Genomic DNA, 19,277 nt, shown 5'->3' with positions numbered 1-19,277 from the left:
AAGACACAGCAGTGTGAGCATAGTATCGAAAAAGATAAGAGCAGTTGGCAAAAAGAGGATATAAAGCATGTTAAAAGTGGCTGTCTTGGGGAGTGGGGAAGGGTGATGTGGGTGTTGCTTTTCGTTAGTACTTTTCGTCATTTTGATTCTGTGTTTTAAAACTTTTTCATAAAAATAAAAATGTAAGGTAAATGTAATAGAATATGTAATTTAAACAGTGGCAGCATGATGACCAGGTGGGAGCAGGAAGTGGGCCCCCCCTGGAGACTCTGAGAGGGCAGCTGTAGGGGTCTTGCTGAGTTCTCTGCCCACCACCCTCCTCTGTTCATGTTTTGGTCTTGAGCGAAGGTCTGTCCAAGTAAAACATTGGTGTCAGGATTTTTTCTTTTGGAAGACCTTTTGATAGACTTTGATTCCTGGTTCCCTCCTCATGTCCAGTTGTTTTTCACCTGGGCTACTTGATGGTGGGTGATGGTCCATCACGTCCTTCCCTGAGTCGCTGCTGCCCAGATGGTCAGAGTGGACGGAGCTGGACCTAGACCCCGCGGGCAGACCCAGCTGCGCTTGCCTCTAGCCCCAGGAGTTTAACATTATTTTGTCGCATGCGAGGTAAAGACCGTAACCTAAAGACTGTGTATTAGAAGTTACATGGCCACAGACACTTAAGGACCAAGGGTTAGCACTCAAAGTAACGTTTTCTGTCTCAGCAGCAGTCATTCAGATGACTGAATTATTCACCAGTGGATTTCACGGTTTTCCTTTGTACTCTCGTAGGTGGCACTGGTGTTTCCTAATAGCGACCCTGTCATGTTCACTGTTGCGTTCTATGGGTGTCTCCTGGCAGAGCTGGTTCCTGTCCCCATCGAAGTGCCACTAACAAGAAAGGTAGCAAGCGCGGTGCAGGCCCCAGGTTCACGGTCTCTGACGCTGCATCCTGAAGTCCACGCGTCCATTCGCAGGCCTTAGTCTCCTCACTCCAGGTGCCGTCTGGAGCCGGGGGACAGGCTGGCGGGTCTCAGAGAGATTAGAGCAGCTTCATCTCCAGACGCTCCTTTTATGTATCTCGCTGGTGACAAGGGCACTGGAACAGCTGTTGGTGGGGCCAGTATCACTTGATTGAATTTCCCAACAGAAACTAACATTTTCTCCTCCAATGCATAGAAGTTGGGATTTGATGAGGTTTTGTTAAATCATTTCTCAAAATGGTGTGTTTATTGATAATAACTTTCATTTCTTGGGGATAAGTAAATCATTACAGAGATGTCTTTTAGCTCACTTCTAAGTGATAGTTTTAAACATATGACATTCTCTTGCGTTTCTGTTCACTTCCATAACAGCGAGCAGCTTTCATCGCTGACAGATGACTTCTGGCCGGGGCAGGGGGCGGGTTGCTGGTGTTCTGGGTAGCTATTACATTTTAGGTATAAATACCGGTAATCTGATTATTGAAGAATAGATCATTTTAGGAGTAGATTCCGCATGTATTTTAGAAAATCATAGTTTTCTATGGTATCCCAGTGCTCAGGCAGTTGTTCACATGAGCATTATCAGCAAGAAATATTCAAGAATCCCAAAGGTGAAGCTTGTGAATAAAAGCAGTATATCCCGAAGGATAATATGTGATGAACAGATATTTGAATACCAGGATTCTTAGGGTAAAACTAGAGTTTGTAAAATTTATAAGAAGAAAATGATAAAACTCTACTGAAGGACATATTCTGTGTGGAAATAATTAAGATTGCTAAGGGTCAGGCCTGCCCATATTAATCAGTAAATTTCAAACACAAATCAAGCGTAAATTTCAATGCTGTTATGTTTGGAGTTTCTTAAAACGGTATTAAATGTCATTTGCAAGAAAAAAGTTTGAGAAATTAGCCCATTACCCAGAACTTTATATGTCATGGCAGAAAATATATCTTTCAAATTTAAAAACAATTGTATTTTATTTGGATGAAAACATAGTATATACCTATAGTATATACCTACACAGGGCTGAATTGTCCTAATTTTCCACGGGCTGAGAGAAAGAGTTCTGCTCTGTGTGAGCTGAGCACCTCTGCCTTCTCTGTTTCTGCAGGACGCTGGCAGCCAGCAGGTCGGGTTTCTGCTGGGCAGCTGTGGCGTCGCCCTGGCCCTGACCACGGACGCTTGTCAGAAAGGCCTGCCCAAGGCCCAGACCGGAGAGGTGGCGGCCTTCAAAGGTGGGCCTGTGGGCGGGCAGCATGCGGCCCAGTTCTCTGCCAAACCGGGCCCTCGGGCGTCCTTTCCTGTCAGTGACAGTTACAGAGACGGAAGGGCCTTCAGGAAAAGCGAGGCCGTGTTCTAGGCCTTGGGGAATCTTGCTCCTCGCCTGGGTCAGGCTCTCGACCTGTGCTGTCCAGCCTGGGGGCCACTGGCCATCAGACATAAGTTCATAAAGGTTCAGTGAGGCGAGGCTCCTCAGCTGTCAGCAGCTCGGGCTGCATGTTGGGCGGCAGAGGTGCCGTTGCGGGGAGCAAAGACTCCTGACCCTCACCTCTGCCGTGTCCCTGTCTGCACCCTCACAGGTTGGCCCCCCCTCACCTGGCTGGTGATAGACGGGAAGCACCTGACTAAGCCCCCCAAGGATTGGCACCCATCGGCGCAGGACGCGGGGGCCGGGACCGCCTACATCGAGGTAGCCACCTCGCCTGGCGAGGCTGAAACAGACCCCCGTGTTCAGGGCTTGTTCCCCGAGTGTAGCTGCTGCTGCTTAGATCACAGGCAACAGCTTCTGTGCTTTGCCTTCACCCCAGAAAGATGAGGTGTCTTGTGGGAACTCACTGAGATCCTCCCCTGGGGACCAGCCCGCGTGCCCTGTCGCCCTCGGTACCTGCCCAGGGTGACCCGACTTCAGCTGAGGGTGTCACCTCGAGGGCCTGGGCGTGAAGTGCGCTCCAGTTGAACCGATGGTTGGTGAAGGGGGACAGCCTCCAGAGACATCGCCTAACGAGCTTGTGCTTTTGAAATCTTGCAGTATAAAACCAGCAAAGAAGGCAGCACCGTGGGGGTCGCGGTGTCCCACGCATCCCTGCTGGCACAGTGCCAGGCTCTGACCCAGGCATGCGGCTACTCAGAAGGTGAGGGTGTGGGGCGGCTCTCCAGCCGGGCACAAGGCACCTGGATGCTGTCCGCGTAGCATCTGCTGTTTAATCCAGGTCGTGCGGCTCGCGAGCTCGGGGCCTCTGCTCTCCTGGACAGGTGGAGTTTGGACATTGGCGTTACAGAGCGTGAAACCCACTCACTACCCGTTGGTCTGTGCCCAGTGAGCTGAGGGGCAGCGCATTTTGCATTTTCTTATCGGGGCGCACTTTTTCGTACTGTTTTCTGTGGCTGGCTTTGGCTTAAGCTGTCACACACTCGGAGGTACCAGTGGAATATTTGTGGTCAGGGCTTGTCTCTTGGCAATGTACCGGCAGCTCCCTCTTCACTGTGAAATATCAGCTATGTAACGTAGAGAACTTTACTTCTTTCCACTAAAATACTGGAATTGAACAAAACTAGGAAGTAAATGGAGTGGTATGTGTAAAATCTGAAATATCAGTGTTTCGAAGCAAGGGCTAGCTGAGGGCACCGGGCAAGACTTCGGTGGACATTTGGAAAAGGATTTTAGGTGTGTTCAAGGGCCTGCGTAGTTTTTTTTTAATTCTATCAAATCAGGTCCCCCGGTTTTCTTTTTCTTCAGATCCAGTGCTAACCATACATGTATCACCTATAACTTGGGCTCTTTAGCCAACAAGGGAACGTGTGTACAGTATTCTTAGCAGAATGCAGCAGCATTTCCTGGCACACAAACCAAACTTCCTATTCACTGCTGGGTGTTCCTCCTGTGGGTGCGCCTGGCAGCCCCAGGCTCTGTCCTCTGCCTGAGCTCTGAGCTCAGGGCTGTGCTGGAAGCGGCCCTGGGACCCCAGCTACCGCTGCGCCCTACAGCACGCTCGGCACAGCCTCTGGGAGAGAGAGTGGGCAGGAGGGAAGGAACAATCTCTGAAGGGAAGTGACACAGGGAGCCTGTGACATTTCCCGGGGCTGCAGGATGACGTGAGAAGTGGGGGTGTGCGGGCGTAGGGTTTGAGAGGTGAGAGACCTGCCACGGTCCTTCATCTCCACATCCAAGCCTGCAGCCTCTGGAGTGTATGCTGCTCCCTGTGTTTCCAGATTAGTGATCAGCAGATTCTCCGTTTTAATCCACAGTTGTATGACCTACTTTTACGTTTTTCCAGTAATTTGAATAACCAAGTAACTTGATAACCAACATTATTGATTGATTGGTGCATGGCATTTGGGAGCGCTGTGTATCTTTCCTAAAACTCTTATATGTTGATGATGTAATCATCTCAGGGTTTCTCTGAAAATGCACATGACTTGTGAGGAGGGTCACTCCCCACAAGTCATGGTTAAACACGTGGTTTAACCATCTTTGTCCTCTTTCAGCTGAAACATTAACAAATGTGCTGGATTTCAAAAGGGATGCCGGCCTGTGGCATGGAGTGTTAACAGTGAGTGCTGTGTCTAAAAGACCTGACTGTTAGAGGGAGGGTTGCTAACGTTTCACGTCCGTGGGTGACACCAAACCCTGTCATAGCTGATGGATAACGCTTAGTCGTGTTGGTGTGAACGGTGTCTCTGGACTGAGCTGTCCTGTGAGCAGAGCTCTGATGCTCTCTGTGCCTTTCCTGGCGGGGTGCATGCCCAGCCCCGACCGCTCGTCTCTTTGCAGAGTGTCATGAACAGGATGCACGTGGTCAGCATCCCATACGCGCTGATGAAGGCGAACCCACTCTCCTGGATTCAGAAAGTGTGTGCGTATAAAGGTAACGGAAATAGCACCATCTCTCCATTCATCCTTCATTAGAGAAGTCTCTTTGGATTCATCTTTGGCGATTAAGAAAAAATAAAGCAGCATGCAGAACCGCAGGCGTGTGTGGGCCGGGGCCAGGCTCCCCTACAGCTGTGGTGGGTCTGAGTTGCCAGCGCTGGGGAGCTGGGGGGTCGTGGAGGACAGCTCTTCTCTGCAAGGGCCGTAGACTCCTAACTTTATTCCCTCACAGAAATGCTCCTAATTCTTAGTTCTTGAGGTGGTTTTGATTTGAAGTTAGGGCTCTTCAAGCTACCAGTAGCAAAGCTGTGTACTCAAAGCGGCTTATGACCCAGAGTGAGGGGGCTGCCCGTGGGGCCCAGCCTGCCCTGCTGTCCACCTGTGGTCAGTCGGTGCTTCCCCAGCACGGCCACACCTGCGTGGTCTGAGCGTCCCTCTGGCTCTGCTTCGGCGGAGCTCGGGGGCACCTTTAGTCACCCCTGAGGGGGACTCGGGCTTTTTTCGCACTGACTTGTCCCGGGTGGCCGTGTGCTTGCCGACTGCACCGATGATGGTGCCAGTTACCGATGTGGACGTGGGCTGTGCTCTGTGGCATGTTGGGCGCTGTCTCTGTTTACCCTGTCTAATGGAGGAGAACCAAAGTCTGGTGGGGCGTTTGGCGGGTGCCTCTGCTGGTGAGAGCAGGGCCGGGAATGAGGCCCAGCCCGTCTGTTCACATCGGGGGCCTCCCCGCAGCCCCACGTCCCCGGGGTCCCCAGCACAGGGCAGGCCCAGCCTCATGGCTGTGGAAGGGGCAGCTCGAGAGGGAGGGGCCAGTGTGGGGAGAGCAGAGAGGCTCCGAGAGAGAATCAGTTGCTAACGAGCGAGTTGATTTCTAGGTACGCTGGGCGGGGAGGCCAGGCGGCAGGGAGCACGCGGCCTGCTCTGTGTGCACGTGCCCCTGACGCAGGCGCGTCCCCGCCCCCCCGCAGCCCGGGCCGCGCTGGTGAAGTCCCGCGACATGCACTGGTCGCTCTTGGCGCAGCGAGGTCAGAGGGACATCAGCCTCAGCTCCCTGCGCCTGCTGGTTGTGGCCGACGGTGCGAACCCGTGTGAGTACCGCCTGCCCACCCCTGCCCCCGCGGGCCAGCCGCCGGGGCTCAGGGCTGAGCCGGAACGTGTTGGGTGCCCCGTGGACATGGGTGCGTCTCCTGCTCTGTGACTCGGGGTCTCGTGGTGACTCACGGGTGCGTCTCAGATGTGTTTGTCAGGCCTCTCCGTTTAAAGTGGTTTTGACACAGTGGACGGGAGGTCCATGCCTGAGCGGGTCTGACCAGAGTGTAGATACAGCCAGAGCCCGGTTCAGGCTCCCAGCCTGTGGCCTGTGCCCCACTGCACTGGCGTGGCCGCTGCGCGTTCCCGGCCGCCCCGTGTCCTCCCGGCGAGTTTTTTCACTGCTTTAACACCTGTGTATCACTGTTCGTGCACTGAATCCGCCCTGGACCAGAGGCTGCCTTTCATCTAATACCCTGTCCAGCTGTGGCCCCGACACTCGGGAGGGCACCCTACATTCTAGCACCCCAAAGCCTCTTGTTCCCTCCACCCACCCCGAGGGCCCCGCCGTCCTGCCTCCAAAGCACCAGGAGCTGCTGGCTTCTCCAAGCCTCCACTGCGGTGCACCCGTCGAGCCACCAGGAGCCCGTCCCGGGGCTGCTGCCCCCCAGACCCCAGATCCCACCACTCCGAGTGCCCATCACTTCCCTGTAGCTCCGAGCCCTCTGGACGGTCTTGTGTGTCCTCTGCTGGACACAAGGACCCATGACCAGGTCCCCTCCTTCCCTGGAGCCTCGCTGTGCAGAGAGAGGGCGCAGGTCATGGTGCAGCCCCGGGGCCCCAGTGGGTACAGGGCTGTGCTGACTCAGGCCCTGAGCGGGCAGCACCCAGCCTCCTAGGAGCTGAGTTTTCGTGTCCCGGTGACACTGGCGGAGAAGCAGGGACAGAGAGCTAGGCTGTGCCCACAGGAGAGGCACGGCAGGGCCGCCTGGCAGAGGCTGCAGCTCCAAGGCACGCCCAGGAGAGGGCGCGCACGTGGCCGGGGCCTCAAGCGGTGGAAGGTTCGGCTGCGGCTCCTGGGTCACCTCCCCCTTGGCAGAGCTGCCAGGAGGCGGGTGAGGCCGTGGGTTAGACCTCAGAGACAACGCGGGGCTGAGAGTTGGCTGCTTGTTTGCTGGTGATTTGAGAACGCGCCCTGTTTTTCATGGAAAGAGCCCCACCCCCTCCCCATGAGACTTTGACTGTGAGGTGAAGGGGTGCAGCCTCCAGGCCCGGCGCCGGGCGTCCCCCACGCCGCGTGCCCGTTGGCCTTGCACTCAGCTCTTGCGTCCACTCTGTCTCACGCAGGGTCCATATCCTCCTGTGACGCGTTCCTCAACGTCTTCCAGGCCAGAGGGCTGAGGCCGGAGGTGATCTGTCCCTGCGCCAGTTCCCCGGAGGCGCTCACGGTGGCCATCCGCAGGTAGACCATGCTGTAGACGCTTAGTTCTTCCTCGTTCAGCCGAACTACCTGTGGTAGCAGATTTGGTTGATCTGTTCCTGAGCAGGAGAAATCGAGAGCAGCGACTGGCCCTGGGCCCGTTTCCCAGGTGTGTTGGTGCTGTAATGGGGCAGCCCCAGGTGCCACATCCAGCAGCCTGTGTTGGCCGCACGTCCCACACCGGCCTGGTTTGTGGCGCGAGTTCGATAGCGGCTCCCTGGGTCGCCATCTCTGGATTCTTGCAGCACGCGGGCTGGTTTTCCCGAGTGTTCCTCCGATCAGGAAGGCCTTGTGTCCCGCAGTAAACACTGCAGCCAGGACTCGCCCCTATTCCGGGGCAGGGTGGCCGGTGGCCAGTGCACATCAGCTGTGGACGGGGGTCTGTGCCTGTGGGACCCTTGACCTCCCAGTGGTGCCCCCAGCCCCTCCGCCCCCCAGGCTGCATTGTCTCTGGGCTCATCCATGTCGCTCCGCGGGCCTCCGCAGGTGTGCCCCTCGGCTCACCTTCCTGCCCACGTCGTCCACGCTGCCCTGAGCGCCATCCTCGGGTAGAGGGCAGCGTCCTTGCAGCTGAGGGTGACTTAGTGTTAATTTTCCACCCTCAACTCAAATTAGCCTCAGCTGTGGTCTTGTGTTACGTCTGTGTATTTATAAATAGTGGTGTAAGTGATGGTAAAATTTTAGTAATAATTAGCATTGAAAACAACGTCTTTATTCTTTACAGACCATAAGGTGTTCTTCGTTCCTTTGTTCTGTGGTGATTTCTTGTGCTCAGCAGAGTAGTGTTTTCCCGCTGGAGAAGATATGACATTTGTTTCTCAGCATCCTGGTTCCTGCTGCTGCGAAACTAATCAGGCCCAAACTTGGCGTCGCAAACAGCAGCAGTCACTTTCCTCCCTCTCCTGCTTCCCACGGTCAGGAGTTGGGAAGGGCTGCTCAGGGCAGTTCTGCCGGTAGTTTGATGGTCTCGGGCTGGCACGGGCTGGGGAGTGGCCGGCGCTTCGTTGTTCCTGCGTGCGGTCCCAGCCTCCTTCCCCTGGCTTTGGTGCTCGCAGGCTTGCTCCCAGGAGGCGTGTCGCTCTGCTCACCTGCTGCTCGGGGCTCCGGGGGATGTCCCAGGACGGCCTGGTGGAAGCGTCCTTGCGGCCCACAGGGCCCCCCTGCAGAGGAGTGCGTGGGGTGGGGCGTCGTGCAGACCTGTGGAGATAACATGCTGCCCCCCAAGGTCCTGCAGCCAACGTCCCCACAGCCGGCGCAGACGGGCACCTGGCTCCTCATCGTCCTGTCGGCAGGGGGCCGTGGTCCTACGCCCACGGGCTCTTTCCCCTTGTCAGTTAATCAGTTTTGTTTCCAGGCCGCCTGACCTGGGGGGCCCTCCTCCAAGAAGAGCTGTGCTGTCGATGAGCTGCCTCAGTCACGGGGTGATCAGACTGGACGCGGAAGAGAAGCTTTCGGTCCTGACGGTTCAGGACGTCGGTCAGGTGATGCCTGGAGGTGAGGTCACAGCTGGGGATGGTCTTGTCCTGCGGCCGGGTGGCAGCAAAGGCTCTGGAGCACGTGAGCACCAGAGGGCTTCAGGTGATTCCCCATGTGAACTGGGATTTTAATTAGTAACATATTTTTTGCTTTTTGCCTCCCTTTGTATCAAGTTAAAGTTGTGCTGAAATACGAGGTGTGTCTATGGCCTGTGAACCGGACTCTGGTCCCCCACCGTTGGGGAAGTAGTGCCAGAGCTCGGGTTCTGGGTGCTCACTGCGCACCAGGCAGTCGTCACGCCTCTCTCGAGGCCAGGCGTCAATCTCAGACCCCTGGACGTCTGCAGGTAACCCGGTGATGAGACTGTCTCTACATCCTGACAAGGGCCTGTTAGGGGAGCAGCGTGGCCCTGAAGGTTCCCAGGGATCCCTGTGCTCCCAGAAAGGCCCCGGGCCCAGATGACGCATGCGTCGCGGGGTGTCTGTGCCGCCGTGGCAGCCGGCGAGCGCAGGAAGGTGACGGCGCTGTGCCCTGAAGCTCCCCCCGCAGGCGCGAGCACACGCGGGACCCTGCGCAGGGTCTTGGGGGAGAGTTGAGAGCAGAGCCGGGCCCGGGAGGCCCTGCGGCACTGAGATGGGGAGCGCCCCTCACCGCAGTGACCCCGTGGCTGCTCCAGCTGCCCTCCTCCCCGTGCTGGCCCTCCTGGGCTCCGGGCAGCTGCCAACCCACCTGGGCACCTCCGGAGAGCGGCCCCATCTCTGTGCCAGTCGCCCCGTCTGCTGCTCTCCGGGGTACAGGGCCTGCGTGGGCGGGGCGTGAGCCGCCCACGCTCGGGGACAGGCTGGGAACCAGTGGGAGGGCCACGGGCCGCGGTCTGGGCCTGTGCGTGTGCCAGAGGTCGGACACGTAGAACAAGTCGGGACGTTTGAGTTTGTTTCTAGTTCCACTTTCTTAGAAGCGTGAGTTGTGTTTTTTCCTTGCATAAGTCTACCAAAAATAAGGACTCAGCGGTTCTGTAGAGGCAGAACTCCAGCATAAACATTTTATGAGGGGTAAAGAGCAGGGTCTTTCTGATTTTTAGTTGTTATGTGGCGAGCACAGTAATTCTTTAAAAGATGGTGAAATATTGTAATAGGTGATTCTTTTGATTGAAAGTATAAGGACTCTCGTTTTATTCTTAAACTTGGACCAGGTTCTGTGTGTGTGCACACACTCCCTCAGGCACGTGTGTGCTCCCTCAGGGGTGTGTGTGGTGTGTGTGTGCACGTGCTCCCTCGGGTGTGTGTGTGTATGTGCACATGCTCCCTTGGGGCGTGTATGTGTGCACGTGCTCCCCTGGGTGTGTGTGTGTGTGTGCGCGTGCGTGCACACGCTCCCTCGGGTGTGTGTGTGTCTGTTGCCAGGATTGTTGCAGGTCTGTCAGTGAGGACCTGGGGGGTCTTGTTTTCGGCAGATGCGCAGCCTTCTCTGTGCCAGCCCCAGGGTTGTGTTAGCACGGCTCGCCGGGGTTGTCCCTTTTGGTCTGGTTGTGGCGTGGGCGGGGTCTCTGTTGCATTAGAATGCAGGCGAGTGCATGGATCTGGGGGGAAACGCACACGCAGCAGTGCCACCCTCCGCTGCCTGCCCTCCTGAGGCTCTGGGCCACAGGCGGCCGCATCGGCGGGCATGCTGCTTGGTGAAGACAGAAGGGGGTCATGGGGCCGCGGGAGGGGCCCACGCTCGGGGGGGTCGTCAGGCCTGGTGTGGGAGCCAGCCCGAAAGGCAAAGGTGTGAGCGGGTGGCACCGCCCACCTCCTGCGGGTTCAGGAGGGCGGTGCCGGGGGGGACGACAGAGCCCGCGTGACTGGGAGCATTTCTGTCACCTTCAGGCACCGCGTGTGGAACACGCAGGCTTGTGGCCAGAGGGGTGTGAGTGTCCAAGCCTGGAGCACACGAACTGTTCGTGCCCACCCTGCAGAGGCCAAGCCCGCGGGTCTCTGGGGCTGGCCCATCTCAGTGTCCTCTTTGTGCGTGCCCTTGAGGGCTGTTTTCTCTCTTCAGCTAACGTGTGTGTTGTGAAGGTGGAGGGGACCCCTTACCTCTGTAAAGCCGATGAAGTTGGAGAAATCTGCGTCAGCTCCAGCGCGACGGCGACAGCATACTACGGGCTGCTTGGGATCACAAAGAACATCTTTGAGGTCCGTGCCTGGTCCCTACTTTGTGCAGAGGTCGAGTCCGCAGCTGCGGAGGGGTGGGAGGGGACGGCGCGGCTCTCGGCAGTGCCCGCTCTGTCAGGCCAGCCCTGCGTGGGCACCTCGTGGCCCTGACGGATCCAGGTTGGCCCAGGGAAGCTGGCCTCTGGGCTGGAGCCGTGGGGTCGTCAGGAGAGTCCAGCGAGTGCCCCCCAGACCCCGGGCCGGGACGGGACAGGCCGGGAGGGGGAGCACGGGCCGTGGAGGCCAGGAGCCTGAAGGGGGTCTCACCAGACGGCAGGGACTCTGGCCCTGGTGGGAGCCCCTTCCCCTCCAGGCAGACGCGGTGATGCCCGTCTGAGGAGCCACGCCCGGCACGGGCAGCGCATGCCTGGCCCTCTCTCTCACCTGCCTGCCGCTCGCTTGATCCCTGTGGACCACGCCTAACCTTGTCCTCCCCACTCTGTGCAGACTGTCCCAGTCACGGCAGGGGGCACGCCCGTCTCCGACAGACCTTTCACCAGGACGGGGCTGCTGGGCTTCATCGGGCCTGTGAGTATATCCCGCTGGCAGCCCTGGGCCTGCAGATGGGCTCAGAGCTGGGGAGGGGTGCTGCTCTGCATCCCCTGTGCACAGGACCCCCCCAACAGAGTCCCGGCCTCCAGAACGTCACTGGGGCCAAGCTGGGGAGCCCTGTCTGTAGCGCAGGAGCATCAAGTCCTTAACAGACTTCACCCTCAGCTGCATTCCCATCTCTGACCTTTCCGGTGCTGATGCCTGCCCTGGGTGCTCCCTCGCCCCGCCCCGAAAGCCTGCCAGGCTTAGGGCCTCTTCACCCCTGGTGGCCCCTGCCTGGGTCTCCCTGTCACCGTGGGCAGGGGGCCCGCTGGCCCTGTCTGTGAGTTACTTGGTCTCCGAGCTGTCAGGTCTCTCTGTAGCAGGGCCTGAGCCACAGGGCCTGCCCACGTGTCCGGGGCCCGACCAGCGTCCTTGCCTTCAGGATAACCTGGTCTTCGTCGTGGGCAAGCTGGACGGGCTGATGGTGGTGGGGGTCCGCAGACACAACGCGGACGACATCGTGGCCACCGCACTGGCCGTGGAGCCCATGAAGTTTGTCTACAGAGGCAGGTGATGCGCTGCGGGTCCCCTTGCCGTGCCTTTAGGTTCCTTCTCTAGCTAACCTTCGAGAGGTCTCCTGCAGTGGAAGGAAAGCCTGGTGATTTGAATACACAAAACCTAAAAATTCCTGTTCATCAGAGGAACTTCACAAAGAACAGGATGACATTTGCAGCGAGGATGCCAGAGTTGGAGTCCTCACCGCACACAGAGCTCATGGTTCCTTAGAGGGTGAGATCCAGACCTCGACCTGGGCACGGAGCACAGTGCGCGTGAGGGCGAGGGCACCTGGGCAGCTGCCGGAGAGCCTCGGGAGTGCGGGCTGGAGCGGAGGGCACCCTTTTGCCTGAAATCACCCGAGGCTGTTGTCTCCTGGAATAGAGTCAGTTCGCCTTCTCTGAATGTGTTAGGCAGTCACTTTACAGATTCTCATGTCCATAGAGCACGTAAGGGGGCCCCTGGCCCGGGCCCCGGGCGGCTGGGGCGGGGAGGGGGCACCCTGTCCAGCTTGTCCAGCTCTGAGCTCTCTTTGTCCTGGAGGAGGCAGCCCCTTCTCCTAGTTGGTCCACTCAGCCACTGCACTCCTTCACTGTATTCTTCTCAAGGTAGTGCTTTCGTTACTCAAGCTAAGGTGCCTATAAGCCTGGCTGGAGCCGTCCTTTGAATATACCTTAAAGAAACGATCAGGGAATTCTGCCAGTGGTAGGTGAGCATGGTCTGCCGGCCCTTCTCCGGGTCAGGATGACGGCCGCGAATAAGCACTCGGGAGAAACCAGCAGGGCGGGCAGGCCTGGTGGGTGCGTGCAGCCTGGAGCTGGGGCGCACAGGACTCACAGCAGAAACCGGAGACACTGTCAGTGCAAGTGTCCACCGAGCGGACTCCGGGGTAGCCCACGCCTGCTCCTGGGTGCGTTAGGGAGCCTCGCGTGGCCACCGACACCTGATGGCACCTGGAGGTGAAGCCGGCCCAGCGACTAGCGGGGGTGCAGGGTGGTCGCACCGGCGGATGGAGAGGTGGCCTACCTGCGTCCACCAGGGAGGAGCTGTGCACTGGACGCGGTCACGGCGTCCCGACAGGACAGTGTTTAGCAGATGGAGTAAATGTAGGGCAGAGGCGGCTGTAGAGTGAGCTGATAAGCTGGAAAGCCAGATAAAGAAATTTCTCCGGAAGTCAAGAAATAGAAAGTTTAAAAGAAAAATTAAGAGGGAAGCGGAGCAAGAAGGGCTGGCATCCTGAGAGCAGACTCGGTGGGGGATGCGTGTCTGGACCTTGAGGAAGGGGGCCCGTGGGGTGGGCCTCCAGCCAGCATGCGTCAGACTCCCCGGCAGAGGGGCTGGAGCCAGAGGATGACAGTGCAGTAACGTTTTAAGTTTTTCAGAGGAACCTTTTTTTTTTTTTTTTTTTTGCCGAACGCGGGCCTCTCACCGTTGTGGCCTCCTCTCCTGTTGTGGAGCACAGGCTCCGGACGCGCAGGTTCAGCGGCCATGGCTCACGGGCCCAGCCGCTCTGAGGCATGTGGTATCTTCTCGGACCGGGGCACGAGCCCGTGTCCCTTGCATTGGCAGGCGGGCTCTCAACCACTGCGCCACCAGGGAAGCCCCAGAGGAGCTTTTAACCTAGATTTTATATTCATCCCAAGATGTCACTTAATTGTGCAGTTGCAGTAAAAGTATTCTTGGGTACGTAAGGTTCAGAAGTTTTGTCACAAAAAGACCATGTTTGTGAAAACACTTTTGGGTGAGGTACTAAGAGAAACAAGATGTGTGAAAGTAAGGAAATGTTAATACTGGGTAAAGTTTGTTGCATTAAAGAGAGTGGGTGCACGTGTGCGTGTGTGTGTGCCTGTGCGTAGAGGCCAAAGGAGCAAGCCAGAGAAGGTAGGTCAGTGAGGGCCCAGAGCTAGCTTGGCAGCCGTGCCAGCAGGATGGGCGTGATGGGGAGACAGATGCTTGTCTCATAAAGAAAAAGAGAATCCACTCAAAGTCCAAAGGAAGGAAAAGGCAGCACAGAGAAGAGGAGAACATGTCGAACTTCTTCGATCAGACGTGAGACAGAAGACCACTGCCGTCAGCCACAGACAGGAGCAGAGTGATGGGTGATGCAAGATTTCACCTGGACGAAGAAATAGATAATTAACAGAACTTCTCGACAGAGGCTTCTGCATAAAGAAGTACATCACATAGATTAACATTGCAATTAAGGAAAACGTTCTTTACAACGTGTGCCTGGTTGTTTGCTGTGCACTGACGTGCTCTCTGTTTTGTGAATCGAAACTTATTTCATCCACATTGGAGGAGCTTCGTGGCTGCTTCCCTTTAAATTCTGTTGGACAGCGTCTCCCTCCAGCCCTGCTGCGGCTTCCGTCTGGGCAGGACGGGGCGTCCGCATCCCGGCCCCCCCTTGCCGGGCCGTCATCTCTGTCCCTTCCTCCCCCAGGATCGCGGTGTTCTCCGTGACAGTGCTGCACGATGACCGGATCGTGCTGGTGGCAGAGCAGCGGCCCGACGCCTCAGAGGAGGACAGCTTCCAGTGGATGAGCCGTGTGCTACAGGTGGGGTGCGTGTGGGCACTGGCTGAGCGTGGGCTGACCCTCAAGGTGAGGGGTGGCCCCGCGGAGCTGCCATCCACCGGGGTGAGAGATGTAAACTTGCATGCATCGGTGTTTCCACTGCTGTGCTTTGAGAATTTCAAACATGTAGCAAGGTGGAAGCATAGCCCAGTGACCCCTTCGCGCCTGGGCTGGGGCTCCGCGTGCTTCCCACCTCGTGACACCCGTTTGACACGCACGTGCCCTCGGCCTCACCCGCGTGCTGCGCACTGTCCTTCCCTACACGTCCACGTTTACATCCTTAAATAATGAACTAGATTCAACAAATTCTTTTGCGGGGAAGGGAGTAAACTTTGCCTTCAGTAAAGAGCACAAACTAAGTGTCCACTCAGCTTTACTGAATGTAACTTCCATGTAGAAGGAGCCCATTTTCAAGTGTCCAGGTTGATGAGTTTTGACAAATGTACACACCCAGGTAACCACAGGTAAGAGCGCTCCCGTCTAACGGGGAGCCGCTGGCTGCTTTGTGTCGCCGGGGATGAGCCCTGCCCCCTCCCTGGACGTCCGTGCAGACGAATCTCAGTGTGGGCTCCTGGTCTGGCATTCTTTCCCTTGGCATCACGTTTGTGTGGTTCCTCGTGGTGTGTGGATCAGTGGCTCATTCCTTTTTATTGCCAAGTTGTGTTCTTTTGCTTATCTGTTCACACCTTGGTGGACGTTGGGTTGTTAATTTTTGGCTATTGTGAATAAGGCTACTGTGGACAATAGTGTACAAATCTTTGGGTGAATTTCAGTCCTGGCGGCTTTTCAGGGAAGCCCTCTGGTGTCCCGACAGCTCCGGTTGGTTTTGTGGCGTGTGCTCGGCCCCAGCCACCTAAGAAAGGACACTTGTACAGAGCAGACAAAGTCCAGCGTCAGGGAGGCCAGGGAGCTCTGAGCTTCAGAGGATCGGTTTTTCTACTAATATTTACAACGTTTATTTTTAATGAAAATTTTTAATGTTTTGTTATGGAATATTTCTGATATACGAAACGTACAAAGGAGAGTGTAACAACCCGTGTGTGTCCATCGCTGCTTCAGCAATGACCGACAGTCAAGGCCCCAGCCGTGCCCCGCCCATCCTCCCCGCTTCTCCCTCGGGAGTGCTTGGAAGCAAATCCCGGACTCACAGATTTTACCTGTAAATTTGAGTATTTCTTTCTTTAAAAAAGAAGTACCAGTATCACATCTTAAAAATTAACAATAAAATTTTTATTCAGGTATAATTGACATGTAACACTGTATTAGTTTCAGGTGTACCACATAATGATTTGATTTTGTATATATAGTGAAAGAGTCACTACGTCTAGTTAATGTCCGTCAACACACAGAGTTACAGAATTTTTTTCTTGTGGTGAGCACTTTTAAGATCTACTCTCTTAGCAACTTTGAAACACACAGCACAGCATTATTAACTACAGTCCCATGCTGTACATGGCATCCCCAGTACTTATCACCTCATAACTGGAAGTTTCTCCCTTTTGATGCCTTCACCCATTTCTCCCACCCCGCCACCCCTCACCTCTGGCAACCACCAATCTGTTCTCTATGTCTATGAGCTCATCTTTTTGTTTTTGTTTTTAGATTCTACATGTAAGAGATCATATGTTTTTGTCTTTCTTCATCTAATTTATTTCACTTAGCATAATACTATGAAGGTCCATCTATGTTGTTGCAAATGGCAAGATTTCATTGTTTTTTATGGCTGAGTAATATTCCTGTGTGTGTGTGTGTGTGTGTGTGTGTGTGTGTGTGTGTGTACCACAGTTTCTTTATCCATTCGTCCATTGATGGATGCTTAGGTATGTTGGCTATTGTAAATAATACTACAATGAACAGAGGGGTGCATGTATTTTTTTTAAGTTAGCATTTTGGTATTTTTTTATTCACGTATTTATTTGTTTTTGGCTGCATTGGGTCTTTGTTGCTGCATGCAGGCTTTCTCTAGTTGCAGTGAACAGGGGCTACTCTCTGTTGTGGTGTGTGGGCTTCTCATTGCGGTGGCTTCTCTGGTTGCAGAGCATGGGCTCTAGGCACATGGGCTTCAGTAGTTGTGGCTCTCGGGCTCTAGAGCGCAGGCTCAGTAGTTGTGGCACAGGGGCTTAGTTGCTCCGTGGCCAGTGGGGTCTTCCCGGATCAGGGCTCGAACCTGTGCCCCTGCATTGGCAGGCGGATTCTTAACCACTGCGCCACCAGGGATGTCCAGCATTTTTGGTTTTTTTCCAATAAATACCCAGAAGTGGAATTGGTGGACCATATAGTAGTTCCATTTTTAGTTTTTTGAGGAACCCCCATACTGTTCTCCATAGCGGCAGCACCGGTTTACTTTCCCACCAGCAGTGCACGAGGGCTGCCTTTTCCCCACATCCTCGCCAACACTTGTTGTTTCTTGTCCTTTTGATAATAGCCGTTCCAACAGGTGTGAGGTGATATCTCATTGTGGTTTTGATTTGCATTTTCCTGATGATTAGTGATGTTTAGCATCTTTTTATATACCTGTTGGCCATTATATGTCTTCTTTGGAAAAATGTCTATTCAGGTCCTCTGCCCATTTTTTAATTGCATTATTTGATTTTTGTTTTTGTTTTATTTTGCTGTTGATTTGTATGAGTTTCTTATATATTTTGGATCTTAACCCTTATCAGATATATTATTTGCAAATATTTTCTCCCATTCAATAGGTTCCTTTCATTTTGTTGATGGTTTCCTTTGCTGTGCAGAAACCTTTTAGTTTGATGTAGTCCCACTTGTTTATTTTTGCTCTTGTTGCTTTCGCTTTTGGTGTCAAATCCAAAAAAATCATCACCAAGACTGATGTCAAGGAGTTTACCATAGCCTATGTTTTATTCTAGGAGTTTTATGGTTTCAGGTCTTACATTCAAGTCTTTAATCTATTTTGAATTAGTTTTGTGTTTGGTGTCCAGTTTTCCCGACACCATTCATTGAGGGGGCTCTCTTTCCCTGTTGTCTGTTCTTGTCTCCTTTGTTGTAAGTTAACTGACCACATATGTGTGGGATTATTCCTGGGCTCTCTATTCTGTTCCATTGATCTACATGTGTTTTTGTGCCAATACCATACTGTTTTGATTACTATAGCTTTATGATATTTGAAATCACTGAGCGTGATACTTCTAGCTTTGTACTTCTTTCTTAAGATTACTTTGACAATTCAGGGTCTTTTGTGGTTCCGTACAAATGTTAGTGTATTTTCTAGTTCTGTGAAAAATGTCATGGGTATTTTGATATTGCATTAAATCTGAAGATGGCTTTGGGTAGTATGGACATTTCAACAATATTAATTCTTCCAATCCATGAACTCAGAATATCTTTCCATTTATTTGTATCTTTTTCAATTTCTTTTATCAGTGTCTCATAGTTTTAAGTGTACATGTGTCCTTCACCTCCTTGGTTAAATTTATTCCTAGGTATTTTGTTCTTTTGGATGTAATCGTGTATATAATTTTATACATATATATATATACATATATATAAAATTAAATATTTAGTCACTATTCAAATTTCCTGGGTTATCTAATGTTTAGTATGTGTGTTAAACTCAGGATCAAAATAAGGTAAAAATTGCACTTGGTGGGGCCAGGCTTTTAAGTCTTTTTTAATTTTTTGTCTCACTATGAACTAGTGGATTATAGTTGTTATATTTTTGACAGTGGTCAGTGGGAGCCTCTTCGGACTGGCTCTTGAGCCCTTTAGACACACCTCCTGGGTTCTTTGAGGCCACACCCGGGAACAGGAAGCTCGATTCCTGGGGAGGTGGTGCATTTTGTGTCCTAGACCCGACACTCCTGGGGCCCCGCTGCCTTCTAGGGGAAGTGGAATTTGGGCACTGTCTGGGAACTTGATGTTACTGGCTTTTTTCAGTGGACAGAGTAGGAGGTGATGTCCGCCTGCTTTGCAAGATTACCTGCATCATGGGTTTATGCTGCTAGTTCCAGCTCAAGACCTCAGGGTTTTTTCTTAAGTCACCGATCTTTCTCCACAATGAAAAATTGCCATGGTGATACTTCCAGCAGAAGTACTCATATCCTGAGGCCACTCTGCACACGGCACAGTCTCCAAATAACCGTCTCCACACTACCTCTCAAGTGTGAAATTTCCGAGCGCAGCTTAAGATGTTTTTTCAGTTCTTTTTGCCCGTGGGACTGGATTAATGAAATTCCTGTGTTTAAAGTCACTATAAATAGATTCTCTCTGGGGCTGGGCTACCAACCTGATTCCACTTTGGTTGAGTTCGTTTTATTTTACTTTCAGTTGTTAGGGATTGCTTTTTTAAATTTTAAGTTTTTTGTGTGTAAAATATACACATGGTTCCAAATTTGAAAGCAAGGTGTATTCAGAGGAGTCCAGCTTCTGCCTGCCTTGCTGTTCACTGCTTCTCCCACAGGAAGTCACTTAACTACTTTTACGGCTTTTTTTTAATGTGAGCAGTTACAGATTTATATTCGATTGTGTACATACACAGAACGTGTGTGTGATAGGAAATGCACACTCGCCTCGCCATGTTTCTCTTCTAGCAAAACGTCCCAGAGGTCACAGTTCCCCGTCTCATGCCCCCCCTT

General features: G+C 53.7%; 1 protein-coding gene across 17 annotated transcripts in view; it reads left to right on the top strand.

Moving 5' to 3' along the window:
* Positions 1–19,277, top strand: part of DIP2A (disco interacting protein 2 homolog A) — a 91,169-nt gene that overhangs the window by 50,262 nt on the left and 21,630 nt on the right. For 10 of the 17 annotated variants that reach the window (XR_009563632.2, XM_030835681.2, XM_030835679.3 and 7 more), the window contains 13 exons: positions 775–885; positions 2,078–2,201; positions 2,547–2,656; positions 2,996–3,098; positions 4,453–4,517; positions 4,739–4,832; positions 5,809–5,928; positions 7,217–7,331; positions 8,704–8,843; positions 10,866–11,002; positions 11,468–11,548; positions 11,997–12,124; positions 14,550–14,664. Coding sequence is in view for 10 of the 17 variants with exons in the window: in XM_030835681.2 (XP_030691541.1) it covers positions 775–885; positions 2,078–2,201; positions 2,547–2,656; positions 2,996–3,098; positions 4,453–4,517; positions 4,739–4,832; positions 5,809–5,928; positions 7,217–7,331; positions 8,704–8,843; positions 10,866–11,002; positions 11,468–11,548; positions 11,997–12,124; positions 14,550–14,664 (1,443 nt within the window). In the remaining 7 variants the exon portion in view is untranslated. Of the gene's footprint in view, positions 1–774; positions 886–2,077; positions 2,202–2,546; positions 2,657–2,995; positions 3,099–4,452; positions 4,518–4,738; positions 4,833–5,808; positions 5,929–7,216; positions 7,332–8,703; positions 8,844–10,865; positions 11,003–11,467; positions 11,549–11,996; positions 12,344–14,549; positions 14,670–19,277 lie in introns of those variants that run through there. The other 7 variants (XR_009563633.1, XR_004034887.2, XR_009563634.2 and 4 more) reach the window with 7 other exon arrangements.

The sequence above is a fragment of the Globicephala melas genome, chromosome 4 (assembly GCF_963455315.2).
Source record: "Globicephala melas chromosome 4, mGloMel1.2, whole genome shotgun sequence".
Lineage (NCBI taxonomy): Eukaryota > Metazoa > Chordata > Mammalia > Artiodactyla > Delphinidae > Globicephala > Globicephala melas.
This window is presented reverse-complemented; position numbering and strand designations above follow the sequence as displayed.